Raw genomic sequence first — 19741 nt, forward strand, 5'->3', positions numbered from 1 at the left:
AAGCTGCTAAAGCTGTTAAGTACTCAGGTTCAGTCAGTCAGTCCTGCTTGTCTTTGTAGCAACTTAACAAGTTCCTAAGGAGGCACAGGGCTGGTTTTGTTTTTGTGAAGATAAGAGGGGGAGGGGACCATCAGTGGATAATACTGTCTGTGAACAAACAACAGAGAGAAGAAGTATGGAAGGGGAAAGGGAAAGATCAGTCAGTCCATCTAGCAATCAGGAAGCACCAGTGTTTGGTCTGAAGAATGCATTTCCTGTAGCCTGCAACACAAGCTGATGTAGGAACAGCTAGATTTGAGTCCATTAGCACCTTAGAGACTAACAAGGTATTGGGTGTATAAGATTTTGAGAGTCAAACCTCTCTTTGTCGGTATCTGATGAAGGGAGCATCAACTCTCAAAATCTTAATATGCCCAATATCTTGTTGGTCTCTAAGGTGTTACTGGACACAAAGCTACCTGTATGGACATCAGTGCTACTGGACTTGAATCTAGCCGCTCAATTGCAATCCAATACGGTTACCGTCTGAAGCTATCTGATGTAAGTAATGGGTCAAGAGAATTATGGTTTCCCTTCCCAGATGGGATACTAATAATTCCATTATTACTGTGTCCTGGTGGGCCCTACCTTAAAGAAATGGCCCCATATCCATTTCATATTTAGCTATGGGTGCAGGGGAGTGTTGGCAGGATCACCTTTCCTACCTAGCTGTGTGTCGTCTGCCCTGATTCCATTCTGGCTAAATTCATCTTGGCAGCCATATTAGGAGACAGCAATGCCTTGCTTTGCAGAATGTGAGGTCAAGGCTCTCCTCTGGCTATGCTGAGTGGCCAAAACTTTGGGCAGAAGACTGGATTCACTGATGGGACATCTGCATGCCTACCCATTGCCTCAGAGGCTTGCAAAGCCAGGCACCTGCCTTGGTCTATCAAGATAATTTCCTGCGCCTTCCTGAGTGTGAAATCTAATTACTATCAAGCAGCCAGGTGAGCTGGTGACCTTTTGCTGACCTTCCCTGAATGGCCTAGCCTACCAGCCTGCTTCAGAGGCACGGGGGAAGCTTCAACCCTGCCAGCCCTTTTGTCTACCTTGCCTGGATGCAATCTCTCTTTGTCACCTGTCTGGGAAGCCCCTCCTCCTCCTATCTCAGTCAGAGCCAGGAAATCCACAGAGTCTCATCCTAGACTCGCTCTGAACTCCTGGACCTTATTCCTTTGAAATTCTCTTGTGCTGCTCTGCCAGCCAAAACTGTGCAGTCTCATCCTTTCCACTTGCACAGAGGCAGCCAACTCTGCATTTCTTTCTCTAGGGCTTTGGGACATTTACTTGCCACACAGGAGCACCCCTCCACTGCCTTATTTTTCTTTGGAAGCTCTGCCTGAAACCCCTACTCTCAACCTGTGGATCACTGAAACAGACAATGTACTGAAAGGTATCCTGGGACTTGCAGCATTAGATTCTGCTGTCCTGGACCAAATGCTCCCATGTTTTCCAGGCAGGGTATCCAAGAAGCCAGTATTTACTCTGGATTCTGAGATGCATTTGGAGATTTGTATGGACTGTCCAGTTATGTCAGCTGTGTAAGATTTAAAGAGTGCTGGTCTAAGATTGGGGAGACCAGAGTTCAAATCCCCACTTAGCCACAAAGCGAACGGTGTGTGGGACTTTGGGCCAGTCACCCATTTTCAGACTAAGTTATGTGGAGAAGAGTGAGAGTAAGGAAGTATTTCCTTTCATACATGAATGAAATATTTACTCACACTGTCTCAGTGAAGGAGGTCATAACATCTTCCCTTTCCTCTTAGAGTCCTCTTTGTTTTACTGAGATTCAGACCATTACAAGTGAAAATAATTATATTTTTCAAACCACATGATTTGTTGATAGCATATTGTTTTTGAAATATACTTTCACATTAAAATAATGTAATATAGATGACTAAATGTGGGCCTGGACCAGGTTCAGCCCCATCCCCACCCCACCCAAGAAATTGAGAAGTCTGTGCCCCTGCTCCTGGCATTTTGTGAAGAACCTTCCAGTATGTTGAGCTTTTGGCACAGCTGGCCTGTCCTCAGAATCCCCCAAACGCCCACAACTTCAACAAGGTTGAGGTGCTCCTGAACTCGGGCCGTATTTTAAATAAAGTGAAATATTGCACACTGTGCTGATCTACTCTATCATTCAGTTTACCCCACACAGGGCCAGGTCCCCTTCTCCCAGCACACTATCACTAGGTCCTGCTGCATCAGTGGATGAACAACCACCCCCTGCACAAGCGAGTATTTGTGTTGCTGTGGTGGCAACTTCTATTGGCCTTGACATGACACAGAAGTGCAGCCGGTTGCTGCTGGCCCTTTTTTTATGGAGCCTCAAATAGGACTTTAGAAGTTATTAGAACGAAATGTGTGAGATAGGATGGTGATAGTACGAAGGTAGGTTTTTCCTAGGAGAAGCAGACTGAACTAGAGTGTTCATTAATTGTGGCATTTGCTTCTTTGGGCCTTGGGTGTTCCTAATGCTTCAAGTCCCAGGATACCAGAATCACCTTCATTTCCAGTGCATCAATGAGCCAGAGGCTGAGAGTAGTAGACGGTTTTAGGCAGAGCACAATCCTTGTCAGTGTAATGTCAATACCAGTTGTTTTTTTTAACAGCAACTTCTCAAGACAGTTTGTTAAAACTGACATAATTGTGATTTATTAACATGAATTAAAATGCCCAACCAGTGCTGCAATGTGACAGTATATTAAAAAAATTAAAGTTCATATACTGTACTACTTCCACAAAGATCACACGTTTTTGCAAAAGACTTGTATGTACAATACTATATCAAATGAGGAGCAGCGTTAAGCAGTTTTACACGCAAAAAGAAACAGTATTTACAGCACCTGTAGGAGACATTAGAAACAATCTATACATTAAATTACAATGTCTGCAAATAACTTGAAATAAGAGCCATGTCCACACCAAACTATAAAAATCTGTATTGCATTTTCTATCTATATGCACACGAAAACTGTTGACAGAAGAGGAAAAAACCTGTTAGTGCCATCACTAAGCTGTGTACTTATTTTAATTACATATGTATAAAAAGTAAATATAGAAAACATTCACTAAATGAATTTAACTGCAACAATAAAAGTTAAAGTTTCTGCAGCATCAAATCTACTGCCAGAACAAACAGCTGGAATGTTCACTTACAAAGTAAAAAATGCTCAACGGGCACAGTGTCAGGAATTTTTCAAAGCAAAAATGAGAAAAATACAATGAGAGAGAGAGAGCACGCACGCACTGGTGTTTGCTTTTATACAAAGTCATGTACAAGCTTTAAAAAGTACCTTGAACAGGTACATATGAAATATACAGTTTTTACATAACATTTTTAAAATGTTTAGAAGGGGTCCATTTTAATGCCACCCTGAACCATGATAATTGTTCTGAAAAGTTGGTGGCACCTGCGCTCTGTGAATAGGTATTTGCCCAGGCACCGGAGATGCCTGCTGAGGTCCTTGCACCCCGTGAGGGAGGGAGACAGAGCCAGGATGAGGACAGAACCCTGACGCTGTCGGTGTTGGAATACTGTTTGGTCCTTGAGGCTGGAGGTGAGGACCCTGCCCTGGGAGTGGACCGTGGGGGCCTGTTCCAGCAGGCTGATGCTGAGGTCCAGGTCCCAACGGAGTATGGTGTGGAGGCTGTGACGGGTAGGAGGAGACCGTTGAGTGAGCACTGGAAGGAAAAAGCGGGGGCCCCTGATGAGATGGATGGTGCAGTCCTTGTGCTGATGCCACATGATGCCCAGAACCTAAAACGTTGGAGGGTGGTGGAGGTGGTGGCGGAGGAGCTGAATTGACTACATGCTGGTGTTGTGCTTGCAAACCTTGGTGACCTGTTGTGGGGTGAGTAGGATGGAGGTGAGGAAGGGGACCGGGAGGAGGAGGAGGGGGTGGGAGATGATGCCCAGCAGCTGGAGAATGGAGGTGTGACCCAGGAGCCACTGCTACAGCATGCACCGGCCCTACAACGTGTGCCGCTGCATGCTGCTGATGAGAGCTTTGCTGCTGCACGAGATGTGGTCCAGGCACAGGAGGTGGCGGCGGCGGTGGAGGAGCAGCAACAGCTGGAGTCTGTGATGGCAAAAAATGCCCACTGGTTACATGGTGCCCTGAAACTGGCTGCTGGCATGCGGTACCGGCAAGGGCTTGATTTGGTCCAGAGGGAAACACAGTTTGTTGGGGTGGTATGCTACTTTTTAACTGACTGTAGTTTTGCAGATTTCCTGAGGGGGGCTGCTGGTTTTGATAATAAGTAGAGGAAGGGGGTGGGGGTGGGGGTGGAGGTGGGGCACTGGCGTTGAGATTTTGTTGGCGGAATTGATTGTAAGATACAGAAGAAGTCTGGGAAAAGAGCGTCCCGCTGGGCGGCTGCTGCTGCATGTTAGGCTGAAGGGTCGTCGTTGCCGGGTAAAAACTTCTGTGAGAGTCTCTCTGAGGTGTTCCGACTTGAGGTGACGGAGGATGATGAGACCGATATGGCGATCCTAATTGTTGTGAATGAGGCTTTGGTGAAAGGTAGCCATGCTGGACAGGTGTGTGAGGAGTAGAGGACTTGGGAGGGTTTTCTACATGAGGTGAAGGGGAACAGTGTAGCTTCAATGGTGCAGAAGGCAGCTTTTGGGCGTGAGAGAGAGGCTCTGCTGTGCTACGCAAATGGGCCTGGGCTGGGTGGTTTTTTGAAAGTGCTTCGACGGTGCTTGTCAGCTGTTTGGGTTGCTGGTCAGGTTTGGGGTGAGTTGCGCCCTCAGCCTCTGGAGTAGCCGCTGCAGCATCCCACTGGGTATCCTGCTTTGTAGGTGTTCTCCCCAGAGACTGGGCAGGAGCCACAGGACTCGGTGAGGAAGGCTACCACAAAGAAAAAAGAACTTTAAATACGGATCCACTTGTGTTTAAAACATATCCACATAATGATCAAGATTTATTGTCCAGTTTAATAACCAGATTCTCTGGTTAAACTAGATTAAATTCTGTAAGCCAGGTCTCCTTTCTGAAAAACTTTGTATTTTTTTTATAAAGTTATTCATATTTTTGGCACCTTTTCAAGTGCAGGCTTGGATTCTGCTTTTCTCTCTTTTAAGGTATCCAGGATAAAATGTCTCTTACTGCTCTTTATTTGAGATGCATAGTTGATTATTCATTCAATTATTTTAACAATGTAACAAATACTGTTCAATCTGTTTGTGTTTCAGAGAGCACAACAGTGCAGGTCTGTTTATATCATGTGGTTATCAGGGATACTATGTCACTCTTACAGGGCTTCGAAACCACACCTGAACAGAAAAGCAATTGGATTCTACTGTCCTAGAAGTGACTTTGCATCAGGTTTAGAAGCAGTGCATTCATTTTTGTTCCTCCTGCAAATGTGTTTGATTTAGATGCAACCCAAAAGCTTTTCTGGGTGACTTTCAACTGAAAAGTTTCAGTAGTGAAGATGGCAGTTTTAAAGAACTCACTCATACAAATGCACACTCATTAAGCCAAACCGTACATCAGCACTGAGAACAGCAAGGCCGTCCTTATGGCTCTGACAAGAGACTACTTCCCACAAGGATGTTCTCAAAAGTGGCTGGGCAGTCTCAGGGCACAAAACTTCCCATTTGTCCTCAGCCACTGACTGGCAGGCAAAGCTATAACTGCTTCTATATACAGATGAAATAAAGCTAAATTCTGAGCATCACCTTCAGGTTCCAGGAATCAGGGGAGAAGTAATAGCCTTTAAACCATGTCTGTGCACATTTAAGAAATGGGATTATTTTGTTACCTTGTTCAATTTTAAAGGACTCTTGCAAGTCTTCAGAGAAGTATCTGGGGATGGACATTCACTTGTGGGCTCAGGGTTTTCAGGATCAGGATCTGCAATAAGGGTAAGAAAATGCATCGGTATAACTGCACCATGGTTGGAAGACTTCTCTTGTAGGTTGGATCAAACTACTGAAGTGCTAAAAAAATCTAAAGCTCCATTTTTCTGGATTGAAATGAATATGGACTCTTGCTTTCTCACCTATCCCCATCTGACTTCAGCCTGAAATGCTAACAGGGTTAACCTCCCTCAAGCTGAAGTAGACTAAAAGCATTACAACACTGCTAGAAGTTGAAGGAGACAGTTTCTTACCACAGTCCTTGTCTTTCCGGTGGTCACTTAGAAGCAATGCTCGCTGATAACTTCGCTCTCTCACTTGCTCCACTGAAGTTGAAGCAGTCCTTAAAAAAATTATTTGAATTTTAATTACTCAGAGTTATAAATACTTGTATGTAACCAGTGTATGTATAATAAATCTCACTTAGGATCCAAGTGCTCTGGAGGTAATCAAAAATACTTATGTTTCAAGGTTTGCTGAACAAATGGAACTCATACACGGCTACAAAGGGGACCTTACATTCCATTTGTATGAGGAAGTCCAATTCTAAAGGAATGAGGACCTGATGTGGGATTTTTAGAATTCAAGGCTTTTGGGGAAACACAAATACACACTCAGATGATAAAAGTTGTCAAATGTTAAGAGCATGAACATCAGGTGGACTGTTGCCATGAAGCTGTATATGTGTGATAATTCCTCCAGATGTACATTAGCAATTCATAGGAGGTTAAGTACCCATGTTTAGATGTGAACATTCAATACTTCCAGAACAGACCAAATAGAAACTGAATACTGCTGCAGCAAAGTGTGCCAATAAGCGAGAATGTAGCTTTTAACTAATTATTTGAGTTGTCTTGAACCAACAACCACCAAAGTCATTCCTCATTTCAAAAAGCAGGTACTCTGGGTTCTTTGGGGGTCGCGTCCACAGGTCTCTTGCATCTCTAGCTGTACAGAGAGGAACAGTTGGCATGCTTGACTCAGAAGGAGGAGAGGTTTGGGACTGCTGGTTCATGGGCTCTGTGCCCTCTACAATGAAATACATATGCCTGACAGCACTGGAAGATGTATATACAAAGGAAATACACATTTCAAAAGGCACCATACTGTGTACATTTTACATTGACCTGGGTGAAAGGTGTGTGGGTTTTGTTTTGTTTTTGGTCTTAAATAATAATGTCTTCATTATTGGAGGACCAGCTGATGAAGCGGAACCTAAGTTCTAATGGTCTGATTTGCACTTGGGGGAAAATATTATAAGATATGTATAGACAGAGAAAGGAGAAGGTACTGGCTAAAACAAACCCAATTTATGTTCTTCAATCGGATGAAGGGGAACTTTTACTCTTGAAAGCTCATCACACACCCCCACACCCCAAAATCTTGTTGGTGTCCATGGTGCCATTGGACTCGACTGCTGCCCTCCCGAGTACAGATTTTTCTACTGTTCTCTCTTATGACCACAGCCATATCCTTCATTTTTAGAGCAGAGAAAGCAATTTTTAAATACAAGACATGCAGCCATCCACAGGAAGCATAAACAGCTTGCCCCCTGACTACTCAGAAGCATGACTTTCCTCTCATGGACATGGGTGTTCCCGGTATTACAACTAATTCCGCCAAGCTGTGTTCAAGCAAATGGGCCACACATCCTCAGCTGCAACTTAATGGCTCCCAAAAAGTACCACCTAAGCTTGGGGGTCAGGACATGTGTTCAAAAGTCCACTTGGCCACTGTGTCAACTTGCCATTAGAAATTTCAAAAATGTCCTACCACTGAACCTCTGGCTCGTTCTTCTCACTTGAAGCTTCTTTTGACAAAGAGGAATTTTCCGTTTCTTCAGAAGTGGCACTGTAATCAGTGGCTGGCAGGGGCAGAGGGAGACTTCCCGGGTGCTCCCGTTCCACTGGCTCCCCATTGTCACTGCTGTTATACCCATCAGCAGCACTAAGGCTGTTTCCTCCACCACCAGCATGAGGTGACATGCTAACAAGCGAAAAGTTGTCAGCCTTCGAGCCACTTTTTCTGGCTTCTCGCTGCCTTTTACGGTATTCTAGAAGTGACACCTATTTAAAAAGGCAGAAGGGAAAGTTGAGCTTTCATTTCAAAGTGTTAGGCACATTTATAATGCTGTAAAAACAAAACAATGAAACATACATCTAGCCGCATATTTGTCATCTTTTCAGATAATAGTGCCTTATGCTGCTTTCTGGTACAATCTTTATGTTTCCACTGCTTTTCAGGCCCATACACAAGTTTTGGAAAGCTTAATATAAAATTGGAAGGAGGTGAAAAATGAGGAACTGTATGTAAAATGCAGGAATCAAGAGGGAGGGATTTTGGTCTCTCTCTGCTGTCCTTTGCACTAGAACATGGAGCTAAGCCAGTATGAGGTGCAGATTAAGTGGCCCAGTAGCAGGGTGCAGACTGGAACCTGTTGCCACTCAATTTGATATTGCGGTCTCTGCTCCACAGCCAGCAACTTGCTCATTTATTAAAGATCCGTACTAGCTGAGTTTTTTATTTATTCACCTCTGAAGAAACACTGGATCATTCTATGTTCCATATATGGAAATATACACACGGCACAGAGTATTTCTTGCATTTGGGAAAAATTTAAAAGAATACTCTCATTTTTTGTCTCTGAAGCTGAAAAGCAGTTTTTAGTTCCCAGAAAGGATCTTTATAAAATAAATAGCCTATTCCTATCAATGATGAGAGTGATCAAAAATTGACGTAAATGAATGTGGCTCCTGGCCACAATGCAAATAAACGAAGGGTTACTCACTTTAGATTTACATCACTGATCCCCAGTAATCTAAATTCCTAATCTCAAGAACGTACTGAGCGGAACAAGTTGCCTTGAAGCTACCCTTATTCCTCTATCACTGATACGACTTTTACATTCATGCATTAGGGAATAATGCCCAAACAGGCAATAATCTGCTTTAAAGAGCAATATTCCACTCAAAAATGATCTTGTTAGCAACAAAAGAAATTAGGGAAGTTAAAGAAGAACAGGTCTTGACAGCAGCAGCCCCACAAAACCCCAAGGCAGCTGCTGCATGGCTGAGCAAGCCCAACTTCACCCACTTTGTTCCAATTACAGAAGTTGGATCCAAGGACTCCCCTTCCACTACGTGAGGAGTCAGCATGTGGATCCAAACCAGTCTCCAGCTGTTCCTATACTGAAATGACCACTGATTCAAACTTCTTCACTTCATCCCAGTCATCCGTATTCCTCAGAACCCGCACAAAGTTCAACCTGGTTGTGGAAGAAGTTGACATAAAAGTTGAAAATAAAACTTTTTAAATTAACTTTACTCACTATTTCTTCACTTATCGCTTATGGCTAACCAATCTGATAAACCTCAATAATGTTGTGTCACATTGCTAAACCTGGTCTGTAGTAATTGTAATCCACTTTAGAACTTGAAACAAGGCAGAATACAAACTTCTTAGGTTAACAAGTGCCTTAGAAAATTTCTCTTGCACAACAGGTTATGCAGAATATATGAATTATGGTTAAGGTTGTAACCTTTTTCTTTTGTGGAGGATTCAGGGGTGTGCAACTGCCATCCATCAGGGTGTCGCTACTGACAGTCCTTCCAAAGCCAGCTACAAGTCCATCTTCAGAAGTACAAAAAACAGGCGCTTCCAGGAACATGCCTCTTGCATCATCTGGAATCAGGCACTTGGACTCACTCACTCGGAATCCACCTCCTACTTCCAACTGGTGTGAAGGCGTTAAATCCCTCAAATTAGAATTCACAGAGAAATTTACACCTGTCCTATCGGGACTCTTTACCCAGGTGGAGTAAACTGTTCCCCGTCCACATGGAGCAGTTTCCAGTTGGCTGCTTGAATCAGTCCTATCATGGCCAGGGGTATCCAATGGTTGATGCAGTGCACTTTGCTCAATTACTTCGAGTCCCAACTGGAGGTCTGCAGCTGTTTCTTTTTCTCCGGAGCACTGCCTGGTTCCATCAGTCCTATTCCTCGGACTAGGATATCCAATAGTCTTTATTTCCTGCAGGCACATATCTGTTAGGTTGGAATTCCGAAAGGAGCCAAGTGCCAACATTGCTGCTGATGACCGATCATATCCCTACACAAAAGAAAATCATCCTGGTGTTAAGCTCATTTTTAACATAGCCTCACAGTACAATAAAGCAACACCCCCTTTCCACAGCTGCTTACTTTTGCCCAGTTTGCAGAAAGAGTTGAATAAAAACCCCAAACTGAAGTCTTTGCCCAAAAACCTTGGGCACGCTTACCTCTTGACTATATGTTCGCCTCTTAACTTCAGGGGAACTTTCAGGTGAAGAAATGTTCTGCACCAAAAGAAAAAGAAAGTGTAAAATGAAAGTTCTTTCTTTTCTTTTTTTTAAACACACGAAACAGTTTTGGAAGGGGAGACAGCTTTCAATTTTGAAAACAACATTCCAAGTGCTTGTTTGATTTTTAGCCTGCCTCATGAACTAAAACTGTGCAAGTTACTTTTGAAATGATTCACGATAATCAATTGCCGCACAAACTATTTCAAGTTCAGTGAGCAGGACGCTAGCCCCAAATCAGCAACTATCTGTATGCACATATGGAGCTCTTGCATGGCCAATGGCTTCCTCATTTACTGGAAACAATACCAAGATGTCTCTCTCATTTTTAGAGATGGGGTTTTGGCAGACTGAGCAATTACACTTACTAGGTATTCATCAACATACTGAAATCTGAAGAATTACAAAGGCACTCCTACTGATTTGTGAACAGGGAAGTAGTGAGTCCCCTTATTATGGCTGCATTAATTGTAACATTTTTTTTAAAAGACAGCACTTCCATCCCAATGGTGATTCAACTGGAAAAAGTAAGACCTGTGCAAGGCTCACCTCAAAGTGCATTGTATTTCCATGAACACAGGGAATCACTGGAGTAACTGGAGAGCAAATGGGCTTATAACCATTCTTACAGGTTTCATCTTCTGCTTTTATTCTAGGTGGAGTAGCAAACAACAAGGGATCTGAGGAAGAGATATCAGCATGGGTTGGTGTGGCATATGGAGAAGGAGTAGGCGTGGAGGTTTCTGAATAGGCAGAATCCAACAGCTGATACAGTCTCCGCTTCTTTAGTGGCGTGGTGAGGTCTGTGTGTTAAGAGGCACAAAAGTTAGAAAACAAGCTTAGTGATGCTCTCAATAAAGGCATAAAGGCAACCTTGAACACAATGATTAGGCAGGCCAGATATTAAATAGACACAAAGTTTAAAATATTTGCACCCCACTCTCTCCCCATTAAAAGTCCTTAAGGTAGCTTTAGTCCTAGTGTTCATAAGCACCGGCATCTTATCAACTGTGAAGTGAAAAGTTTCTGAAGGACACTCCACTATTCAAAACAGAGAAGCAGCCACTCACGCCAGCTAGTGGGGGATTCCCTGGCTTCAGGCAGTGGGACTTTGAAACTAACACATGCACACGCAACAGCAGGAAGGAAACTACAATCCCCTTTTGAAGATGCCTTCCTTAGCACGAGAAGGTCGGAAATATCCCATTTGGATGCAATGTTCTCAAGAGGGTGGGGACAGTGTTAGATGAGACTGAGAAACCATTTTAATCCAACTGCAGGCCTGGGTTTGAGACTGAACCTGCCAGATGCCCTACAGCAAGACAAGGAGCTTGTCTGTGTTTATTCTCCTGAATCTCTTTCAGGCTTTCAGCGCCACTGAGCATGGTATCCTACTGGAATGGTGTTTGGGTGAAGGTGAAGACACCACACTCCAATGTTTCCATTCCTAGCTATCTCAGAAGATGGTGTGGAGAAACTACTGTTCAAGCCTTATACAATTTATGGGATCAGACAGGGTTCTAATCTGCCCTCATTGTTTTTAAACATCTATGTGAGCTCTGAGTGAGGTCAGACTAAGGACTGAGTACCATATGTAGGAGGGTAACACATCTTTTCACCAAGAACAAGTGAGGCAGTGGATATATTGAACAGGGGACTGGTGGTAGTAATAGACTGAGTTAGGGCCAATAAACTGAAGTTCAATCACTGTCTATCATAAGGCCAGTCAGGGAAACAAGACTCGACGTACTCCTGATAGGGTTACCCCGCTCCCACTTGAGGAATGTCAGCCATTTGTAGATGCAATTAGCTCTACTGCTTCAAATAGATGCTCAGGTCTTATCTGAATTACATAGTGCCTTTAACTTGCTTCAGCTGCTTGGCCAGCTGCAACCTACAGTTCAGCTCTGGTCATCTGCAGGTTTGATTGCTGTGATGTGCTCTACATGGGGCTGCACCTCTGAAGTCAGTCTGGAAACCTCACTTGGTTCAAACTGGAGAAACAATACTGCTAGGTGGTACTGATTCTAGGCAGCATAGTCCACTGGTACATTAAAGAACTTTAATGGCTGCCTGTTTGTTACTAGGGTCAATTGTAAGTGCTGGCTCTTACCTTTAAAGCCATAAATTGCCTATGCCTGAGATTTCCCCTAAGAACCTGTCCATCTGAGCCTCCCATTGGCCTATATCATGTGACCCTACTGTAAGCAAGTAAGGTAGGTAGCCATTAAAGACAACTGGGACACCTCTATGGAATATCTCCTCTACCCCTCCCCTCCCTGGTGCCCAATCCATTAATCTACCTGCACCAGGATTGCCCTTTCAGGTTTTCTGATGACGCTCTGCTTTTATCAGACCTTCAGCTGCTTTATTGATATTTTGGTTTTAATGTTTTTAGAAATTAGGGTTAATGTCATTGTTGTTGTGACTTGATAGCATTCTTTTTTATCAGCTCACTGCTTTTTCTAGGTTGGCTTTAGCACATTCTCATATTTTTATCATTTCATGTTGCATACTGTTGTGTGCTTGATGTCCTGTAAACACTTAACCTTTTTTTTGTTGGAGAGTGTGGTATAAGCATGCTAAATGAATGAGCAAAACAATCAGCAATGCAGTGCAAAAATAACTGTGGCTGTCTAACTATTTGTCAGTTTTTAAAAGGATTTCAGAAGATTGCTAGTAGCATATGAAAAATAAAAGCTTCACCTGGTAAGGAGCAGCTGTCATTCAACAACAGGGGGCTTTTACTTTCACCATTGATTGTAGGACTTCTAGATCGTTCATGAGATGGTGAATTGAACCTATCTACAACTGTTGAGTTTTCTTCTTCCAGTGCTTGCTTCAACCAACGCTGCAACAAATAAATGGAACAAACCAAATGTTAATATATAGTTCATATTAGCTACACGTTACAGATGCCAAAAACACTCTAATTTCCCTCACGGGTTAACACGAATATTAGAAGGCCTAGTCTGGCTTCCAGGTGTTCCTAATTTCAATGTCCCTGCAGCTACCATCCTTATCTCTTTCAAGGCTGGACTCAAGAATGTGGTAATTGGTTAATCATGAGAACCTGTGCTAAGTTGTATAACCAGATGTAAGGGAGGAATTAGGAGCAGTTGCCAACATCACCTGGAAAGTTCCGTCAAAGAAGAGCCCTGATTGGACCCAAGAGACCACCTGATGTCAGAGGGTAAAAAGCTAGAATAAGGGTATAGGCCAGAGGAATTCATGCTGATGTTATGTTTACACCATGCTAGTATGCTTTGATATGTTATGCTTCATCATGATGGACTGCAACATATCGAATGCTTTTATGCTACTGCTTGTATTTTATGCCGCAAGAACATTTGCCATCTAATCCTCAGGTATACAATGTATTAGAAAAGTTAGCTTCATAGTGAATGTACTATGTAGTGAATTCTTTTAACTGTTTAATAAATCTTTATGTATTTTTAAAGGCCTGGTTTTCTAGTGTGCATCCAACCTCGAGGACTCACTGGTCTGGGAAACTGTTCAGGGGTTCCAAGCAAGGGACCAGGAGCAATAACCCAGGCTCGGGTCTCTGACACAGTAGAAGTTGATTTGCTCACATCAGATGGCATATTGTTTTCAAATTCTCTATTTATATTAACTTCTAAAAAAAAGATAAATCAAGGTGACACATTACCTTCTTACAAGAGCCAATAATGTTCTCCACAGGTTCTTTCCGCCTCCTCTTTTCCGAAAGGAACGGTGATGTAAAACGAATATAGTGCTTAGGAGTAGTATAGATATGTGGGCTGTAAGTGAGACCGGGTAACGAATTTAACTGGGTGGCCAAAACCTCCGGATCTGTCGTTATACGCAGAGGCCTTTCTGAAAGGCTGTCAGTTGGTTTGCCTGGCTTCTCATTCTTCTCACTTAACCACTCATTCACCAAGTGCTGAACAGAAAGGGTAATAGTGTTAACAGAGCAGTACATAAAGTTCCCAGCTGCATCTAGGGAATATATTCAGGCATGAATGAGAATGCAAGACTTGAGGAAAAACTGTCTTTCCTACACACAGCACACTAAAAATGTCAGTTGGAACCCTTCCACTAGACCAACTTAGAAAACAAATTTCTATCATCTAGTACTTATTAGGTTGGATTCTATGTCAAAACCCAGAAAGTGGAGAATTTTGTTATCTGGTTGGCCAGCACAGATGGAGATTGGAAGTTTATTTCACTTACTATGAATCTCCCTTCTCAGTGGTCCTAGGGTGGGGCAGTCTGAACTTATGGGAAGTAGCTCTTCCCTGGAGGTAGGCAGGGTCACTGGCAATTTTGATCCCCTTAGGGGAGGAGCTTCTACCAAGTTCCCAGTCTGGATCCGAAGCAGTCCACTTCTCACATATGAGACTCACAACAGAGAAAAGACACCAGAAAAGAAAGAAAAAACCAATCCACACAACCAACAGCCTGAGAACAAAAGAAGCACCCCACGGAGAATGGTGGGAGAGCCCAAACTGGTAACTAATTGGAGACCTACAAGAGATCCACTGGCAGGATCAAGCAGCATACCTCAAACAGGCCACAGGCAAATCTGGGGAAACTGGCTCAACCCCTGGGAGGGAAGAGACTGCCCCACCCGACGACCACCAAGAAGGGAGATTCACGGTAAGTGAAACAAACCTCCCATTCTCTGGTGGTCAAGTGGGGGTGGGGGGTGGGCAGTTTGAACCTATGGGACATAAAAAAGCAGTATGTCCATAGAGGAGGGAGAAAACGAACCTAAGCCTGAAAAGGCATGCTGAAAAACCTTTTTACCAAAGGCTGCATCAGGAAAGGCTGCCTTATCAATGTGGTAATGCTTGGTGAAAGAATGCACTGACTTCCAGGTGGCTGCACGACAGACCACCTCTAAGGAGGGAAAAGCCCGGTAAGCTACTGAAGCTGCTGCTCCGTTTAGGAAGGGTTATTACAGCTGATGAATACACCGCCTGACCCATCTGCTAAGGATGGAGGTAGATACTCCTTTCCCCAAGAAGCCCTTCCTAAAGAACATAAAGATGGAATCTGACTTGCAAAAAGACTTAATCCTGTCCAAATAAAAGCTCAGCACACTCCAGACATCTAAGCAATGCCATTCTCTTTCCTGAGGATGTTCTGGGTTAGGACAGAAGTGGGGGGAGGACTAGTTCCTCTGACCTACGGAGGGTCAAATTGACTTTTGGGATGAATTTGATCTCGCCAATCGCGACTTAGATTGTCTTCCCCTATGGCTTGAGGACACCTCTTCCTTGTCATGAATTTTGGAACCTGATGGTTGAGCTCTGATGCGAAGAGGTCCACCTTTACTATGCCGAATCTGTGGCAGATTTGAAGGAAGATCTCCCTGTTCAACATCCACTCTGACATAATCAGGGACTTCCAACTGAGCCCATCCGCCAGGGTGTTGAATGCCCCTGCCACATATGGGCAGCCTTGAGGGACCATAGGTGGGTCTTCGCCCAAAGCAAAATCTGTATCGCCTCTGAGTGAAGAGAGCTGGATCTCGGGCTGCCCTGGTGATTGATGTAGGATTTGGCAGTTATGCTGTCGTGTGGACAAGGACACCCTTCCCAACCAGCAGATCTTGGAAGGCTAACAGGCCCCACATGATTGTCCTGAGTTCCAGGAAGTTGATACTCTGACAGGCCTCTTCCCGGGACCAGAATCATTGAGCCATCCTCCCCTGGGAATGGGCTCCCCAACCCTGAAGGCTGGCATCCATGGTCAGAAGTGCCCTGTTAGGGTCTTTGAGGGGTGACTCTTCTAGAAGTCTGGATGGGTGCATCCACCACTGAAAATCCTGTAAGAGGTCTGAAAGCTTGATCCTCATGAGTCTTTTGTGTGCTATCACTTCCTGGAAGAAGCAGCCTGTGTAGAGAGTGAGCAAGAAATTTTACCCATGAAATTACATCATGACAGGAGACTATCATCACCAAAACCCTCGCCAGAAGTATGAGCTCCAAGTGGGACTCCCACATCAGAGAAAGGATCTTTTCCCTCCTTTCCTGGGACAGGAAGACTTGGTCCTGAGTGGTATCTATGACCCATAGATGTAGCACCTGCTGGGTGGGTAGCAGACCGCTCATCTCCCACTTGATAACAAAACCGTGGTCTTGAAGGCAAGAGGGGGTCTTTTCCACGTCTATCACCTCCTGTTCAAGAGAGGGGACTTGATAAGAATATCATCTAGCTATGGGAATGCACAGACACCTTGGGTTCTGAGAAGAGCTAAGGGCATGATCAGCACGTTTGTGAACACTCTTGGGGAGGTTTTGAGCCCAATACTGGAAATGATCTTCCACTGCAGGCGAAGCGAAGGAACCTCCTGTGAGCTTCCCAAATAGGTATACTGATACAAGCCTCTGAAAGATCTATGGAGCACATAAAGTTCTTCTTTTAAATCAAGGAAATTTCCATCCTGAACCTTCTTCTTTTAATCTATTTAGTCATTTCCGGTCCAGGATGGCTCTGCCATCACCATTCTTCAGAACGATGAACAAGATTGAGTAAATCCCAGATGACTTTTGGTCCTCTGGGACCAGCTCTATAGCTCCAATGTCCAACAGGTGTTGGATGGCTTGAAGCAGGAGGTGTTTCTTTGGGCATCAACTGGTTGGGACTTGGATGAACCTGTCACAAGGGACAGTTTGCGGTTCCACAGAGTTATCTCTGTGTGGCTGTGTCCAGTACCCACTAGTTGCTGATAGATGACTTCCAACACTCTGCAAAATATTGAAGGTGACCTCTGATGCTTGGTGGGACTGGCTAGCTGCCAGAGCCATGCAGCAGAGTTCTTCTTTGCTCCTTGAGAGCTCTGGTTGTTTGGTCTGGTAAAAGACGAGTTAGAGGCCCCGGGTGGTGCTTCTCTTGGTGTCACAAAAGGAATGTTAACTTTTCTTCGTTCTTATCTGTGGGCAAAGACTTCTTTTTATCTTTATCCTCTACCAAGTACCTATCAATATCATCTTTGAATGGGATGCTAGCCACTAGAACTTCGGAGGAACAGTTGACTTCCCAATTCCGTAGCCAGATGGTGCGCCTAACTGTAATGTTGGATGCCATAGCCTTAGCTGAAAGTTGAATCGTGTCCCGTGATGCATCTGTGGAAAAGGCAGTGGCTAGGGCGATCTTCGATAGTTTAACTTTCAGCCCTTTAGGGATGTTGTCCGCTACTGAAAGATCTGAACCCCATGAGTAGACCGCCCTAGAAAAAAGCTTGCTGTGGAGGCCCTTAGAGCAGCCAAAAAGGCCTCAAAGTTCTTGCGCAGGGACTGATCAATCCTCCTACCACAAAGATTCCTAGGGAGGCCATCTGATTCCACTGGAAGGATGGAATTAGAGCACAGGCTGGCGATTGGGAAATCTACTAAGGGAAGTTTTAAATGATCTGCAGCCTCTGGTACTAAAAAGCAGAAACGAGAGATGATCAGATGGTTGGTCTTGGTTCTAGCAGGGGCTTCCCATTTGATCACTTTGTTGAAGACTGATGGAAAATGAAGGAAAAACCCTAACCGAGCCTAAAGGCCTAGATGGGTCTGGCTTTCTATGCTGTATGGGATCTCCAGGACGTGGAACAACTTGGGAAGAAGCTTATGGAAGACTTCCTGCAGAAAGAGATGAGTCTGCATGGTGGTCACTAACAGCTCTTCCTCAGAATTCTCCCTCCTCCCTTGGGGAGGAAGAGTCTGAAGAATCAGAATTATCAGCAGGCCCGTATCCAGAATTTTTTTGTATGGTGGTGCATGGGAGCGGGGACCTTAATCATATCACTAATTAGATTAGCAGGAAATGAATTATTAATCGAATTATGGGAAGGTGAGCTAGCTGGTGCACTCTCCGCTCTGCAGCAGACAGCACATTCTGGCTGGATCTGCTTCTCCAGCCTGGCCTTTCTCTGGCCCGCCGCCCACGATACAGGCACTGTTGGCCCTGCTGTAGGTGCACGAGAGGCCTTGCCTGGGGCTGAAAGCTTCAGTTCAGCCCGCTGCATGTGTAGGGAGGGGCAGCCACTGAGCAGCTGCACCCACTCATTCTGCAGCTCTTCTGCCCAGGGGGCTGCCCCGAAGCACAGGAGGACGGACTAAGTGGGCTATCAAGCAGATGTGACCAGGGAGTGGGCAACCTCGAGCTTGGTCAGGCTGCCTCAGGGCTTTGCTGGCCCTGTGTGCTGCAGCCGATGGAGGTGGATGTGAGGAGTCCACTGCAGCCCAGAGCAGTGCCAGAGCCCAAACTTAAGCAGAGGCACTGCCTCCCCTCTCCACCAGCCTTTCCGAAGGCACCCCTGGGGCACCCAGCCTCCTGCAGAACAGCCCTTGCTGCTGAGTGCCTGCTTCCATCCCAAGCAGTGCCCATGCCTAACATGATGCAGAGTGCATTCCAGCTGGCTCCCTTTCTCCAGCCCAAGCTTTTCTCTTGGAAAGGGTGGTGGGATGTGGCCCCAAAATGCCCCCCCCTCAAATAGCTGCAAGCCTTATTATCAGGCTCCTGGCCCATTAGGGGGCTTGGATCTCTAGAGGAATACTTAGAAGGAACCTCCTTCATTTCTTTGGCTGAGGGGGAGAAAAAGGAGATCTGTGTTTCCCTCTCCTCCCAGACCCAGAGAGGTGTGGGAGTGTGTGTGTGTGTGTGTGTGTGTGTGTGTGTGTGTGTGTGTGTGTGTGTGTGTGTGTGTGAGAGAGAGAGAGAGAGAGAGAGAGAGAGAGAGAGAGAGAGCTTTAATCTCCTTTTGCATCTCTCCCTTAATCCATGCTAAAAAATTGGAATGAGCATTATCCCCTCCAAGAGATCTAGAAGAGAGGCTTTTGCTAACTCCAACCCCCAGAAAGGAGATCTAGGCCGAGGGCCATCTCCTCCTGAGGTGCACTCTCCAAAACGTCACCATTCTCACTTTTTTTCATTAAAACAGAAAAAGGGGGGGGGGGGGGGGGAGAAGGGGAAAAAACTGGGCCTGAAGCTGCTGTGCCTTCCTTACTTGAAAAATAGCTGGGTCTTCCTAGAGATGATGCAGCCCGAAAGTACCCCTAAAACACGCAAGGCAGCCAGAGGAAAACTTGGTGCCCACCACAGCAGCCACCAATGCTCAGCGAGCCTTGGAGCAACCGGGGACGCTCCTAACCCGAAGGTTGGAGTCCCCATGGCTGTCCCCCTGCTGGGGAGGAGTTCTTCTTTCTCTTTTGGGGGGAGTGGGAAAGAAAGAGTTAGGAAGGTTGTACCAGTGTGATCTACCTCAGATAGCTGTCAGATCTGTTGCGAGCTGGCCTCCTTTACTCCCAAGATGGAGACCTGGGGCTGCAAATAAAAATGATTGTTGACTGAGGGGATCTCAGTCGAAAGCAGCTGAGCCAGAGATGCCTAACTACCCTGTATGCAGGGCCAAGACTGAGAATTGGGTAGAAGCTCCTCCCCTAAGGGGATCAACCATTGCCAGTGACCCTGCCTGCCTCCAGGGAGGAGCTACTTCCCATAGGTTCAGACTGCCCCA

General features: G+C 45.0%; 1 protein-coding gene across 1 annotated transcript in view; it reads right to left on the reverse strand.

Moving 5' to 3' along the window:
* Positions 1 to 2731: 2731 nt before the first annotated feature.
* KMT2E (lysine (K)-specific methyltransferase 2E) overlaps positions 2732 to 19741 on the reverse strand; it is a 110523-nt gene continuing 93513 nt past the window's right edge. The window contains exons 17-25 of the mRNA XM_015415081.1: positions 13916 to 14170; positions 12952 to 13096; positions 10795 to 11048; positions 10186 to 10242; positions 9447 to 10016; positions 7682 to 7974; positions 6163 to 6251; positions 5812 to 5903; positions 2732 to 4895 (exon numbers count right to left, since the gene is read on the reverse strand). Coding sequence (XP_015270567.1) covers positions 3405 to 4895; positions 5812 to 5903; positions 6163 to 6251; positions 7682 to 7974; positions 9447 to 10016; positions 10186 to 10242; positions 10795 to 11048; positions 12952 to 13096; positions 13916 to 14170 — 3246 coding nt within the window. The 3' untranslated portion in view covers positions 2732 to 3404. The remainder of the gene's footprint in view (positions 4896 to 5811; positions 5904 to 6162; positions 6252 to 7681; positions 7975 to 9446; positions 10017 to 10185; positions 10243 to 10794; positions 11049 to 12951; positions 13097 to 13915; positions 14171 to 19741) is intronic.

This window comes from Gekko japonicus, unplaced genomic scaffold, assembly GCF_001447785.1.
Source record: "Gekko japonicus isolate JY-2015 unplaced genomic scaffold, Gekko_japonicus_V1.1 scaffold5, whole genome shotgun sequence".
NCBI classification, from domain to species: domain Eukaryota; kingdom Metazoa; phylum Chordata; class Lepidosauria; order Squamata; family Gekkonidae; genus Gekko; species Gekko japonicus.